Source organism: Gavialis gangeticus, unplaced genomic scaffold (genome assembly GCF_001723915.1).
Source record: "Gavialis gangeticus isolate Ggan-Ray unplaced genomic scaffold, GavGan_comp1, whole genome shotgun sequence".
NCBI classification, from domain to species: Eukaryota; Metazoa; Chordata; order Crocodylia; family Gavialidae; genus Gavialis; species Gavialis gangeticus.
In genome coordinates, this window is record NW_017729032.1 from 237,786,848 (window position 1) to 237,803,326 (window position 16,479).

Consider the following 16,479-nt stretch of genomic DNA (forward strand, 5'->3'; position numbering starts at 1 on the left):
TGGGGAACTCCCCTCTTGTCAGCACGGAGGTGGAAAAGGGAAAAGTTACCAGTGCTGATTTCTTATGAAGCTTTTCCAGCTCAGAATGCAATGTTGCATTTTGAGCTGCCTTGTAAAAACAAAACAAACAAACAAACAAACAAACAAAAACCACACACACCTCCTTAAAGATCAGTTAATAAATAATAATGCCATAAAATGCAATGTAGTTTGGCTTCATGTTGCAGTAATTTAGAGAGCAAGAAGGCTCAACAAGACTCTCCCCAAAGTCAATTTATCCTGCTCATTATACTAAAAACAAGGGCTAATGTGTCAGTCCCCCGTTTACCAGTAGGAAGTAACAGGCAGACAGCCTGCAAGTCTCATCCAAAGTGTTCATTAGTTTCAGGTACAGATTTGAAACAGTGCTGCTATCCAAAATCTGTTAAGATTGAATATTCATCAGATGACCCCCCAGATGCTCATCTGTCTTCATGTGTGAACAGCCAAAAGAGTTATGTTTACTGCTTTTCTTCTTAGCAATCAAAGCTATGTATGCAAAAAGTCATTTTGAAATAACACCTCCAAAAGTAATTGCTGTAACGGGGACATGAGTGTTTTAGAAATACAGATTATATGGAGTCCTCTGGTTATTCTTCAAGTTAAAACCATGCCACGGAATTATTCTCAAGAAAGCCATCATGGCATGGTATCACCTGGATTCTTGCTATACAGGTTCTCATATGGCTCTAAATTAAAAACAAATGGGTTAGCAAAACTTAACAGGTTTACTCAATACAAGAATCCTAGCTGCACAATGCTAAATGGCATCCAGTTAAAGACGATGATTAATTTACCTTCATGAAAAATAATTTTCTTCAATTTAAGAACATGTTTGCAAAACCCACATGTTGAAAAGGAAATCTGTACAGGATTAAGAGAGTTTGAGGATTCAAGTTATCATGGAGCATTAATGGCAAACAGGTCACTTGAAAATGAAGATGCATCAATCCAGTGAACATTCCAGCACTTCATTTGATTTTCCTTAATATCCTCAGAATGAAACAAACTAAAAGGTGTCAACTGTACAGTACTACCACCCTCGCTTACTGATAAAACTATTAACACCCTTAGTGGCTGATAAAAGCTGCTCAGTTTGGAAACCATCTTTATAATCCTGGAGATTTTCAAGATGTCACATGTCAAACAAAAGATCAGCTGGTCCTCAGAGAAGTTTCAGGGACTCAACTGCTTAAAACAGCTACAGTATACTTCTCATCTCTCAATAATTTTTTATCACATCTCCAAATCAGCTTTTGCCTCTCTCAAATGACAAACAATCTTTGTTTCTAAGTTGTTTAGGTGATGGCCAGATTCCTGTCTAGACCACTTAGTGGAGGAGCAAACAGTGATCAATTTTGTACTCGTACCTGTAAAAACTGACATTTATAATGAAAATTACCCAGTTTAGTTTTGACAGGGACATGCCCATTATCACATTCTTTAGGACCTTTCACCACCAGGGAATGTGTCACTGGTAGGTAATTGTAATCTGAAACCAGTTACATTCCTCAAAAACAAAACATGGAGCTAATTTAAGTAGGTCTCCAGTGAGCAAAAGACAGAGTTCAGGAAGTCAAGAAGAAAGAGGCAAACAGCCAGCTTGACATCTCTGAAGGTGGACTGGTTACTCTTGTCTCATTATCTCATCACCCTCACTGTTTAGAAGTTTCATTCTTCTGTGAGTTAAGTTTAAAGGTATGCAAGAAGGTTTCATTTCCAAAAGTTTATAGAAACAATGGCATACACAAAAATTAAGCCCATCAGTGAAAATAAAATAAACAAACAAACTATATTCCTTTATTCATATATTAGCTGCTTTGTAATTCAGTGTCCCAAATAACTTCAAATAATGCCAAGTACAAGCAGCTACATTAAAGGACTGACTTTAAAGGGTTCTGAGATGCAAAGATTGGAGTGAGGATAACCACTTCCGTGATTCAATTTACTGAAGATAACAAATGGTTATTAGTGCTGGATCAATGACATTCATTGAAGGCCACATGGCTACTGCTAGCTAAGAGACACACCTCAGTGGAGGACAACTGAAGAGCCAGCATACTTCAGACTGAATGGCATGTCTAAGCCCCTTCAGTAGGCTCACTGGGGAGTGGAAAAGAGAGGATAAATAACCCTTTACTGCTGTTAACTCATGTTTTATCTATTCTGTGAATACATGAAGGATTTCAACCCCTGGGGTTGTTTCAATGCAACACACATTTGAAATGTACTTTAAATGTCTATAATTTTACTATTTCACATTTTATAAGTTTGTATTTAGCTTTGTAGCTCTTACAAATTTGTATTTAACCCTAGCTTACTCTTTTTGTAACTGGAGAGTCTCCAAAGCTTAAATGCATCATAATACAAAGAAAAGAATAAACAACAGGCCAAGTGCTTGTAAAGAAAATAAATTCCTTTGACTGAACTACTGCAAAAACATAAATGTGACAGCAACTTATACGATCATTTGTTTTTAGTGTTGATTACATGTGGAATTAAACTATTTCTTAACCCGAAGACAAATCTACGAATTCACTGGGTGCTAAAAGAGTTCAATCTAATTGAGGTCAGCACCAGCAAAAGTGATGGGAAAAAAAAATGTAGCAATCAATTCCTTTATAAAAATGGCACAGTATTGCCTCAGATTCGAGCTGTTTCCAGTTACACCTAGCAGTTACAGTGCATAAAAAGCTTTTGTTTCTTAGTTTTAAATGTCTTCCTGTTAAACTGACTGTGTAACATTAAAATACTCTATAATGATCTTTTGTGTTTCCTAAATGAATACCAAAAAAGGCAATTTTATTGTGTAAACATGCAAAGATTAAACCTAAATGTAAGGGTTTTAAAAGTAGCAATTGTGTATTGTAATACTGTGGTGTATCAAAGAGGAGGCATTGACAAGCTAATCAGAACAGTATTTTCTCTCTGGCCACTATGAATCCAACTCTAGCTCATAATGATAAATAGCATTATATCTATGTTTCACAGATGTTAAATTTAATGTAAATTTATTCCGGTAGCCTTCAATTATTTCCTTGTTTCACAGCATATCTTGTTCTTCACCTTTAAATACTATTTGAAATGCTTTGCTCTTTTCTGTATTTTCACATTGTTGCTTTTTCTGCTGAAATCCTTTTAATGCAAAATTTATCAGTATAAAATTAAAGCCATGCATTACTACAATTCATTGCTATAAAACTTATTTGCTAACACATATCAGCATTTTTTCCTCGTAAGAGTGTAGGATTCAACCTGAAAAATAATCAAGTCCCTTCTAACTTTACTCACATTTCACAACCCTGAGAATAGTCATCAATACGAGTGTGGTTTTCAGTTGAGTTAGCAACTCAATACTGTACTATTGTGGCAAACATCTGAAACTCTGTTAGAAGATACTTGTCTTTTATCCTGATTTTGAGTATTGCTCAGACGTGAAAAACCTTGTGGTTGTATTAATGTTTTGCATACACATCCAGACCCTGTCACTAAGACTCTCATTGTAATCTAATCAAGCTGACTTGAGACAGGGGTCACAAATACATTTAGAAACAGACAAGTGAGTTGGCAGAACGCACGCTGAACCAACCAATTTAAACCTAAGTCAAGCTCCTTGCCTTTCCATGGGAAACTGGGAGGCAAATACATATGTTTTTAAATATACAAGATACAACACTCTTGAACCATGTACATTTTAAGAAATCGTTAATAAACATTATTCCAACATATGTTGCCAATCAAATAAGTTGTGAATTGAATGCCTCACCCAACCAAATCCTTAAAACATATGAGAATTTATGAACTGTGTTATATAATAAATAGGTAGCATTAAGCTAAAAATGGATTATCTTAAACTTCGGTAATACACTCCAACCTATTGCTGCTAGAGAGTTCCACAAGGATCTAAAAACAAATGCATATTAAATCCATTTCAAGAGTTTTGGATTAGGTACTAAGCTGAATTCTCATCTTTCCATAGGAAGGGAATTCAGATGGGCACCCAGTAGATTAATCCATTTCAAAATCATCTATGCACACTATAAAAATCAAAACTTTATGAGCACAGGGCATGCTTTGTACTTCAGAAAGTATTCAGATAATAATCATTGTAGCGTACCAATAACAACAAGAAATCACAGCCTTTAGCAAAGCATCATTTGCAGTGCCATGCATGCAACATCAAATACAAGCAGAAAACAGGCACAGCAGGGCCAAAAGTATGGCTCTCCAGGCTGCTTTCAATAATTTCCTTCTAGGGGCAGGTGGTGGGGAGGAAAATCCGGACTCTCATTTAGGTTCCTTCTGGTCCGTAATTTTAAGTACCCAAATTTGAAATTTTTCACCTCAACACAAAAGTCTTAAGACTCTCAAATAAAGCAGAGTTTCAAAATCATGCCCAAAGAAACAAGGGGATGAACATCTCTCTCTGCTCCTCTCTTTGAACGTATACCTACTATTAGACAAGAGTTAATATATGGGCCACCTACCAGCACTCTAGTTAGAGAAAGACAAGTTTTTTTTTTACACCCACTCCTGCTCATCATTTTTCTGCAATGTTTATGCACACCATTTAGCAACTGTGCTCTGCTGGACTAAACACTAGTTCTAATACCATTAGCAGTGACCAGCATTTGATACGGTCTATAGTGAGAAAGAGGATCAATAATCTTTAAATCAAGTATGCAGCGTTCCACAGACACAACATCCAGGACCTCACAGAAAAATAAGCATTCATTTAGCCAAAATAATTAGCTTCCTAAAATAATAGGTAGGCATCTTATGGTACATCTGCTTAATGGTATAGAATGTTTCTTCCTCTGTCTTTCAGGCAGTATTCTTGGAAAGAGCCAAAGGTTTTGCTCTTGAACATGTCTACAGTAATATAACAACTACAAAACCATTGATAGAAGGTGAGAAATTTTACTTACTTGCTACTTCCAGAGATGCATTATGACTCACAGCTTCTCCAAGGTAATTCCTTGCTACACAAACATAGACCCCTTCATCCGGTCTACTCTTGCGACCATGTACTATACGTAAGAAAAATAAAGATCCGCTGGGCAGCAACATCCGATGGGAGCGAGGATCATCTTTGTCAGTTTCCACTCTTTCACCCCCTTTATACCATTCAATAGTTGGGGTTGGCCTTCCTTCAGCTTTACAGTTCAAAGTTGCTGGTTCTCCTTTTGAAACAATGAGATCAGATGGGTGCTCAACAATTCGAGGAGGGAAATCCTCTTGACGAAGACGGGAGCCTATAAAATAAAGGAACCATAGAGGTTTTGCTCAAATGGTCTTGCATTATCAGCATATATTATAACAGAACATGACACCTAATCCATAGTTGCCTGGTGCTCTGACAAAGCCTGCTATTTAAAAAAAAACAAAAAAAAGCCACATAATCCTTCAGATTTGGTGGGTTTTTTTGTTTTGTTTGATATCTACACTCGCAGTGAGGCATGAGGCTACAGCCTGGCCAGAACAGCTCCAGGCAGGACCCACCTCCATGGCCCAGGAGGAAGAACCCAGCACAGGAGGGAGCAACACGACACCATGGCTGCCAAGGTGAAGTACCCTCTGTCCACTGCTGCCACAACCCCTGCTCGGAGCTGGTTGGGACAGGCTGCAGCCCAATGTCTGTTCTGAGTGCAGAGATCTGTGGGGCACGTGTACTCCCCCACCCCCCACATCATCTATGCCTACACTCCCTCTACTCCACACACTCGCTGTCTTCCTCACACAACGGGTGGGTTGGCCTGCGGGAGTGTGGGTAAGGAGTGAAGGGCACTGGCAGGGCCAGGGGGCGGAGGGTTGGGAGTAAGGAGCACTGGCAAGGATTAGGAGACTGTGGTTTTGGGAGTGAGGGGCAATGGTAATGGCAGGGGCAGGGCATCAACATATCAAGGCTGCAAGTGCCACAAAGCAGCTGTAGAACAAACAGGTACTGGTGAGCGAAGGGGAGCACTAATTTTCTATGGTAAAAAACCAAAATTAAATGCCAAAATATATAAGTATTTAGAATGTATTTTATTATAATGACTGAGGCACTGGTAGGCTTCCAAACCAAACTGCTTTAAAATTATAAAGATATCAATTAAAACATTGTGTTTAACTGATACCTACGATCGTGGCGTTTCATTTTAATTGTGGAAAACCGTGGATTGGCGGGGGGGGTTAAAAATCAGAGAATTTTGGATTTTTGAAACTGAGAAAACCAGGATTCCTGGTAATCAGTTATAACAGTAAAGCCATTCATTATACCATTGATATTTTCTTTTGTTCTTGTCTGTCTATCAGCCACCCACAAAACTAATCCATCATCTGTGGTAAAACAATCCAAAAAGAGAAGGACGAAGTACCTCTTTCGGAACAGGAAGACCTAATTCAAACCCTCACCATACAATTTCATATTGTATATGGATTGTAGGAGGATTGTGGGCTTAACTGCAAGACCGTTAGGTAGATATGAAGCTGGCTTTAGGGTAGGACCCAAGGAGTCCTAATGAACAGATCTGTGTCGTCTTGGCAAGAAGTGGCCAGTGGTGTCCCACAGGGGTCAGTGCTTGGTCCAGTACTTTTTAACATCTTTATCAATGATTTGGATGTGGGGGCAAAGAGCTCGCTGGCCAAGTTCACAGATGACACCAAGTTCTGGGGAAGCATGACCACACTTAATGACAGGCTACATATATCTATTTATCTATAGATATCTAGAGAGACAGAGACAGAGGCTGATCTAGACAGGCGGGCAAGTTGGAACCTGATGACGTTCAACATTGAGAAATGTAAAGTGCTCCACCTGGGGATGAACAACCCCCTACGCACCTATAGCCTCAGCAGTGCCAAATTGACTAGCACTATGAATTAAAGGGACCTGGGGGTAATAATAGCCCACAGTATGAATATGAAAATGTAGCCAGCAGGACAAATAATATTCTGGCATGCATCAATCAATGCATCTCTAGCAAAACCAAAGAAGCAATTCTTTTGCTGTACCCAGCATTGGTGAGACCACTGCTGGAGTACTGCATCCAGTTCTGGGCACCGCACTTTAACAATGATGTGGTAAAGCTTGAGAGAGTCCAGAGAAGAGCCTCCCGTATGATCAGAGACTTGCACAGCAAGCCATACGAGAAAAGGCTGCAGGCCCCGGGACTGTTCAGCCTGAAGAAAAGAAGGCTGAGAGAGGACTTGGTAGTAGCTTACTGCTACACTAGCGGAATACAATCAAGGTCTCGGTGAGCATCTGTTCACCAGGGCACCCTTAGGGAAAACCATAAGTAATGGCCACAAACTCCTGGAAGATGTTTTCAGACTCAACATTACAAAAAATTTCTTCACACTCAGGGTGTCCAGACTATGGAATAAGCTCTCTCCAGAGGTGGTGCAATTGCCTACCCTGGAAATCTTCAAGAGAAGACTGGATGGTCACCTTCCTGGGGTCACTTGACCCCCAGTTATCTTTCCTGCTTGGTGCAGGAGGCTGGACCCAATGATCTTCCGAGGTCCCTTCCAGCCTTCCAATCTATGAATCAATATGCTAACAGGGAGCAAATATAACAATGTGTTGGACTGATATATTCAATAGGAAAACTGGACAACATAAGCTAGGCAGCCTGACAAAATACACATTCATTAAGCAATTTGGAATATAGGGTTTTTTAATTTATACCTTTTCTGTCCTTACAATTTCCTTTTTTTCCTTATTACTTCCTTTTCTTTTATTTATATGAATGCTTATCTTAGTGAAAATGTCTTTGGTAAATATCCTGACAGTTAAAATAGAAAATGCCAAAAGTTTCTAATAGCATTTGTAATGTGTGTTTTGCACAGCTGTAAAGCAAAACAGGAATCATAAAAGATTCAGAAGAATCTTATTCAGAGCAGGTCAGAAGGCATTAAAATGGTATGGAAAATGCGAAAAGGAGGAGGATCTCAGAGAGAATGCTGTTTTTGATGCAGACTTACAAATTAGTGCAATATGTAGAATTTACATGTAATGCTATTTCATATTCCCCTCACCATAAGCTAATTAGTGCAAGTTAAATTTCACACTAATCAGCCAATAGTATGCACATAAACCTCAGTCTCTGGGCCAAGGGCTGGCCTGTTTGCGCTCTGTAAGTAATACCAACATATAGTTTTATCTGAACTGTAGTAATAAGTAAGCATATACATCTGTTGAACCACTAATAAACAGTATCTTGCGGTCCTCTGTTGAAAGGTACTTGAAATAGCACTAGATTTATAGACATACCGTAAATATGTGCACCTAAATATTTCTGATGAACTTAACACTAATGTAATATTTTGAGTCTATATATCCCCAAAAACCACAGCTAGAAAAAAAAAAAAAGATCTGCGTTCTACTTGCTCACTTCTGCAGCCCCTCATTTCTGCCTTGGCTACAGAGATTCCCAAACCTATAGGAGATGCACAAACCAACACCTCGGCAATAAAAAATAAGAACAGAATTAATTTTGCATTTAGTTTTTATATGATAAGCCTATGTGTAGGGGAGATTTGTCATATTTTTAAGGAATGAAAGTGAGAATGCAAGAATTCAGGAGTTTCCTGGTTTATCTCAAACCTGTGCTGCTGAATACACTTTAGAGCAGGGGTGCTTAACATCTGGCCCACAGGCTACATCCAGTTATAGAGCTAGGTCATCTAGCCCACATAACAGGTCTGAATATTTGGCACTGGGGGAGCAATGACAGCATTTATTGCTCCTCTACTGCCAAATTTCCAGACCTAAGGGGAGCCCTACAGGCTAGATAGCATGCCTCTGCATACCAAATCAGGCACCAGTCAGGGAAGCATGAACTGGAATCCAGGTCCATCGGGTCCAATCCTAGAAGCGTAAAACAGGATCTGGGTGTGATGGACTATCATGTGGGCTCTGATCTCGACAACATCAAGCAGAATCTGGACACACATGGCCCAATCCAGGTGGCGCAAGGCAGGATATGGTGAACTAGGCTACCAACACCATAATCTGGTTCAAGGACTCTCCCCCAGGCAACTCATTCAGCTCACAAGGCCTGAAGGTTGAACACCACTGTTTTAGAATACTACTATCTAGTAATAGTGGGGGGTCAGTACATGGGTGACCGCCCAAGGGACACGGTCAGAATGGTGCCACACACAGACACACATGAGAAGCCTACACTCACACCCCATCCTGCCCTGCATAGCTAATCTCCACCCTGCCTGCCTAGCACTCCAATGCCACTCTGACTGCCTGCCACACTGCACTCCATGCCCCTGCCTACAGCAATGCCACTGACTTGGGGAATAAGTACCAGGGGGGCTGCAACAGGGGCGGGGCACCAAAATACAAGTTCACCCAGGGTGCCACTTTCCTTAAGGGCAGCTCTGGGGGTACGTCCTAGGACCAGCATTGTTCAATATCTTTAGCAATGATCTTGAAGATAGGATGGAGTGTACCCTCAGCAAGTCAACAGACAACAACAAGCTGAGGGGAGTAACGGATACATTGGAGGGTAGGGCTAAGATTCAGAGAGACCTAAACAAATTGGAGGACTGGACCAAAAGGAATCTAATGAGATTCAACAAGGACAAGTGCAAAGTCCTGCACTTAGGATAGAATAATCCCATGCACCAGTACAGGCTGGAGGATGACTGGCTGGGCAGCAGCTCTGCAGAAAAGGACCTGGGGGTTACAGTAGACAATAACCTGAGTGAGTCAACAGCACACCCTTGTTACAAAGAAGGCTAACAGCATACTGGGCTGCACCGGTAGGAGTGTTCACAACAGACAGAGGGAAATGATGATTCCCCTCTACTCAGCAGTGGTGAGGCCACACTGAAATACTGTGTTCAATTTTGGGTACCCCACTACAGGAAGGAGGTGGAAAAGTTGCAGACAGTTCAGCAGAGGGCAACAAAAATGGTTTGGGGGCTGGGGCACGTGACTTCTCAGGAGAGACTGAGAGAACTTGGTGTATTTGGTCTGCAGAAAAGAAGACTGATGGGGGATTTAATAGCAGCCTCCAACTACCTGGCGGGTGGTTCCAAAGGAAATGGAGCTGGGCTGTTCTCAGTGGTGGCAGATGACAGAACAAGGAGCAAGGGTCTCTAGTCGCAGCAAGGGAGGTGTAGATGATTTGGTATTAGGAAGAACTTTCTCACTAGGAGGGTAGTAAAATACTGGAACAGGTTACCCAGACCGGTTGTGAAAATCTCCATTCTTAGAGGTTTTAAAGACCCAGCTAAACAAAGCCTTGGCTGGAAAGACAGTTGAGGATGGTCCTGCCTTGAGCAGGGGGTTGAACTAGATGCCCTCCTGAGGTCCCTTCCGAACCCTCATTTTCTATGATTCTATTCTATGCTGCAACTATTTGACCCAGAGCAGAGTCCTCAGACAATATAGGTTAAGGTGGCCTTAAAAACCTTTGGGCACAGACTGAAGTGACAATTTTCACCAAATCTGGCTACAGAAAGTGGTCTATAGCTGTGACCAAACACAAGCGCATGGATGCAGACCACTTCAAAAATGGATGATCGGGTGAAAAACTGAACACTCTTTGAATGAGGGGTCACACACAGACACGTCAAAACAGAGCGTCTTCTGTAACTTCCGTCTGTGCTGCCTGCCCTCAAACTGTTTTCAGAATGGGAGGGGGGAAAGGGAGCACAAGGAGTTCCATATGGGAGAGTTTCAGCCTCCCCTTTCTCCCCCCGCCACCCCCAAGGTGGAAGGGCTCCAGTTCACCCACCCCATCCTCCTGCGCTAGCTGGGGAAGCCCTAAAATGAGCTTCCTCCACTCCCATTCGGAAAATTTTTCAGCCTAACATGGGGAGTTCCTAGGAGAAACTGGCTGCAGCCAGGAGCTAGATTCCCTCCTCCTGGAACCAAGAGTGAACTTCTGTTTGTCCAAGGGATTGCTGTGACTCAGAACACTTCCTGCAAAGCCTTCTCAGTTACAGTGGGAGCTGCCCTTCTGTCTGCACCCATTATGCCAGAAAAATCTGGGACTGTTCTAAGAGACTGGAATAACCCCATATTGAGCAATTTAGAGCTGCCTTAAAGGCCATAACAGCACACACAATCTGTGCTGTGCTGTACCCCACCCTTGCTCCCTTTCCTGGACTCAGCTCTGTCATGTCCTCTCAGGAAGCATTTGTGAAGAAAACACTGGAAGATATATTTGCAGCTATCTTTCCCCAATCCAAAATGAAGGTCTTGTTATATTGCTAGACAGACGCAGCTCAAGCAGGTAGGGGTCCTTGCCTCTTTTTATCTGCATTTTGATCCTTATAAGAAAATAAATGGAAATAAAAAGTCAAAATGAATTAATTATAAAGCTCTCTGAACATACAAAAAACACTATATGCTTAAACATGTTTGTACTCAAAAATATTTAAGCAGTTTGTAAAAGACAAATGTTTCCACACATTTTAGATGTGTTGCTTTTTTGACATTTCCTAGATTTTGCTAGCCAGCCAATATAAAATTGCACAAAACAGTACTCAATTTTCTCATCTCCTGCACTAATTTGTAAAAAAAATAAAGAAGCCTTCTTTCCATATTTTTGTCTCAATTTTCTGTACTGCACTGCTTTCCAAATACTGTATACACAATGAAATAATACAAGCTGTCCTCAAAGCTTCCTTGAGAATTCAGCCTCAGTTTCTCAAGAGGGAAAAAAAAAAAAAAATCTTATATTAGTTTAACTTCCAAGGAAACTTCTGGAACATTCATACACTTTTTTAAACTTCTTTGATATGTTACAGCAGAGAAGTTAAAGTGACAGAAGTGTCCATTAACAGATTTTTATCCTGGCATTTTATAAAGTAACCTTTCTCTAGAAAATTTCACAAAATTGCTTGAAGGAGAAAGGGACAAAAGTGACTTTAGTTGACTGGCACACAGTAAGCATTAACAGCAAATTTAGTGACAACTGCCTGAGGGGATATAATGGCCATGACAACCCAGTTATAATCTTCCTGCATATCTACATGTTATTTTTTTAATCTTTCTTTCCTTTTAGCCTTGTTATTTAAGCTCCATTTATGTTATATTGAGTAGAAGCAGCTTCAATTATCAACATAACTCTTACAGTGGGCACCAATCCTGTAATTTTCTTGTCAAAAACCCATCCCACGAGGGATATTTGGTAAAAATAGAAGAACAGCACCTATTAGTTACACACCATAGAAAACTGTTAAATACAAAAAGTGAGCTAGATATTTTTCACCAAGACAACACCTCTGTGTTAGAAAAACTAACTTATGTTCCCTGCTCTGGTACAATTCAAATCATTCTAAGAAGTCAACAGGATGCTGCCTATCAGAGTATGCCATATTGATTATTTCATGGTGCCCATTAAAGGAACAATGAAAAATCATGTAATTTTCCAGCTTTTCCACTATTTCTGCAAGAATTCAGAGCTTGAAGAAAAATAGTGAAGGAGCTCAAGAAGGCTAGATATATTTAGTTAAACTCTTAAGAGAAAGAACTGCCCATATTTCTTCCCAAAGCAACATCACCATGTTGATGCTGTATATGCATATGCAATAAACAAAGCAAAATGCACTGGGACAGGAGATATACCCAAGTCAATCTAATACTGTTTGCTATCAAAGCAATATAATATCATGTTAAATCCCCAAAATTACAACACACTATTGTGATGCTGAAAGTTTTTAACAACTTTGAAGCATGAAACGCAAATCAAATTTTTTTTTTTTAATTTCTAGGGAAAATTCTGAAACTTAAAATTAGGGTAAAATAAGAAAGCTTTATTTCTTCTAACCAAAGATCAATTCAGTTAGCTACAGCAGTGGAGGCCAGTCAGTCTGGCAGACATGCCACAAATTAGCTCTCCATCTTTCCCAATTGGCACTCCAATTCCCTTTTCACCTGCCCAACCTGCTGCTCTGCTTCCTATCCTATGCTTTCTCCCTGATCTGTTGCTCTGGTTTTGCTTCCTACCCTACCAACTGGTGTTCTGTCTGTCCACTCCCTAATTTGCTACATGCACACATAGAGCCTGCTCATGACATTTGTGGCACACACACCAGAGTGGCCTAGCCGATCTACACCATAACCCATAAAAATTTCCTGATATAACAGATCACTGGACTTTAGAAAAGTGTCTATAAAATTGTTTCTACTTGACTTCATTTCATTCTTCCCATGTCTACATATAGACCAATCCAATGCAAATCAACATTGCAAGCCAGGCCAGATAAGTTTACTCCAACTAACAAAGCTTAGGGCTTTTGCAGAGATACAAGCATACCCTCACATGTGACCATCATGAACCTGTCAAGGATGCACCATGCAGAACTTCCGTGGTATTCTCTTTCACTCAAAATAGGGGATAAGGATTCTTCTATACACAGTCCTGTGCTGTAAAAAAAACCACTGTCTACCATAATGCAGTTAGACAGGCCTATCAGGAAGAAAGGAATTCTCTACACATGTCAGATGATGCCAACTTTATTATTAATTCTATTTCAGTTAAAAATGCAGAGCCCTGGCAGACATGCATCATTTTACATGCATTTATGCAATGCAAAGATTAGTCCAGAGATAAAAGCATCCTAACATGCTCATACATTCAGATCTTTAATATATTCACTCTGTCTTTACACAGGAAAGCCTATATAGGATTTACTCTGTATTTTGTTACTAAACTGACTGTGCTCTGAACCTTTGGCCCCCTTTACACATGCAGGTAAAGGCATAATGGGATCCAATGTGCGAGTCGAACAATCACCCCTCCTGCCATGCTACATGTGTATGGCAGGAGGCGTGATTGTGGAATTGTGCATTAAATCCTACTGCAGCTTATTGCTGATACAGGGGGAGCTGACCCCAGACTCTCCCTGCACTAGCAAACTCCCATGGCTGGGAGCCCGACACACCTCAGTTGAGGGGCTCCTAGGCCTAGGAAAGTGGGGAAGTGAAAGATCACCCCTGAGGTGTTCCTCCCACCCTGGCAGTTTCATGCATCCCCAGAAAGGGAAGGGAAAGCTGTGGGATTCTGGATCCTGGCATCTGTGGGGTGGTACGAGGACCCAGAGTCTGCAGCTGCTGGGGCTAAGGATCCCCAGCAGTTGTGGGAATTGCAGCCCAGGCTGGGCAAGGTGCACCTTTGCAGCTGGGAGCCCACACCTGACAGGGCTCCCAGTCACAGTGGAGATCCTGATGCGCATGCAAATTAAAGCTTGCTAGCAACCAACGATAAAGGCTGTACACATTTGCAGGCTCTAACTTTATAGCTGGCAGGAGTTTTTTACTATGTGATAAGTACTTTGCATGTGTAACTAGCCTCAAGGTAACTGCACAATTAACTAGTTAATTGTGCAATACCTGTAACATGTGGAGGGGGCCTTTTAGATACAATGGGATATAAAATTAATAAATAAATACACCAATCAATCAACAAACAAACAAACAAACAAACAATATTTGTGTCACCCCCACCTAAGCATTACTATACTATGATATACTCCACCAAAGAAAATCAATGGAATTACTTCACAGGTCAACCTAAGGTATGAAGCTAATGTCTACTTTCAGAAATGAAGTGACTTTAATTATGATAAGGTTACAGAGAACGCGGGTGTTTTCTCACTGTGAACATCTAGGCGTAGTGTTAAAGTAATGTTGTAGCCTTGATGTTCCAGAAAGTACGTGAGAGGTGTGACAGGCTAGCTGACAGTGATTTAGCCCAGGGGTTTTTAAAGGGTAAAAGATGATTGGAGGGCTTGGGATTCCCTTTCCTCACCAATCAGGCCCCAGAGACTCACCCTCCATGTCCCCTGACTGGCCTCTTGGGTCACCTGGAGGGGGATAAAAAGGGCAGCGCAGCTGTCTCAGGGGAGAGACCAGCAAGGGACCATAAGGAAGGAGTTTCAAAGAGCTGGGCCAGCGGGGCAGGAGCAGTTGCCCCAGAAGCACCTCAAGGAGTGGGACCTGCAGGCAGCAGTTGGACCCTCAGCAGTGCAGCGTACGGCCAACAGGAGAGGCTCCCTGCTGGGCTCCAGGATACCCTGGGAGAGACTGTGGCCAGCAGGAGAGGTTCCCCAGCTCCAGCAAGGATCTGAGCAGCAACCTGAGAGGTTCCCAGCTCTGCTTCCAGCTCCTCCAAAAAGGGGTTAGGAAGTATGATGTGAGGCAGGGGCTCCGGGAAGGACAAGACCCCTAGCAGCCTGGAGCAGTCCCAGCACTGGTGGCTGTGTGGTAGACTTTCTGCCTACATGTGGGAGACACTAGTTCAAGTCCCAGCTGGGATGGCTTAGGGTGAGTGAACTGACAGGGAGAAGTTCTTGCTGCAGTGGAAAGGGGCCATTGTGTTTTCCCCTGCCCTCCAGGTACTTACTTTCCTCTTTCATTTCTGAATCATTCCTCAATCATTTTGCATAAGCAAAAGTAAACTGCTTACTCCCTTGAAAAATCTCTCTTCACGCTGTTTCAAAATGGAGACTGTAATTGGACATATTTAGGCTCAAATAAGATTTCCGAACCAACTTTGTTTTGTACTTCAATAGCCCGTTTTAACCTCAGCAGGCTAGAGACAGGACTGACTCAGTCTTGTGCTGTCAAAGGGACCACATTATATAACCTCTTCCATTAACTTGCTGAGCATTCTCAACACCAGATTTTTTCCCCTTCTGCTTTCACAAGAAAGCTGACTTTGCTGTCTCAACAATTAAGTATCTTCTCCTAATTTCCACTTCAGATTTGTTCATACTGCAGACTCCTGCTGTTCTTCTGCCAACACTGTCCTTTAACTTTTGGAACTCCCCGATACATTTGTTGACAGCAACCACAGCCCCTCTCAACCTCTGTTTCACTTCACTACATAAACGGAGCTCTTTTAGTCTTCACTTGTATGATCAGCTCTCCATTCCCCTGGTCATAGTATTAGCCCTCCTCTATACATACTCAGGCTTGAGTTAATCTTTTTTTCAGTCTCTGCATTCCAAAATGTATATAGAAACTTTCAGCAAGCAGATTTAAAATATGTATCACTCATTACAAGTTCAAGGGGCACACAGAAAAGGTTTCTGCAAAATACTAGTAACCAGCAACATGTCTGGGGAGTTCGGAGGTGGGTACAATTGCATCTTATTATCACATGAAAAAAAATAACTTCAGAAACATACATACACTCACACAAGCTATTTTTCTGGAATACTTTTTATCCTATGTAGCACAGCCCAGCTAAAACTATCTGCATTTCCCATCATGTATTTTCTGTTTAGAGAGCAATGATAGTCAACTGAAATTATTAAAAATATCACTATCAAGTGAAGCCTCAGCACCACCCTTCCTCAATTTGTTACTACCATGATTACATAATCTACTTCTTTTTCATGTGTTCTTATTTCAAAAGTCTTCTTGCTCACTCCAAGTACACTATTTCATGTCCAAATGTAATCTGTATATCTTGTAAGGGT

The 16,479-nt window shown here is 41.2% G+C and overlaps 1 protein-coding gene across 5 annotated transcripts in view; it reads right to left on the minus strand.

Annotated features, from left to right (window-relative positions):
- Nucleotides 1-16,479, minus strand: part of ROBO1 (roundabout guidance receptor 1) — a 1,310,595-nt gene that overhangs the window by 416,962 nt on the left and 877,154 nt on the right. For all 5 annotated transcript variants that reach the window (XM_019525389.1, XM_019525386.1, XM_019525387.1 and 2 more), the window contains one exon: nt 4,968-5,294. In XM_019525389.1, coding sequence (XP_019380934.1) covers nt 4,968-5,294 — 327 coding nt within the window. The remainder of the gene's footprint in view (nt 1-4,967; nt 5,295-16,479) is intronic.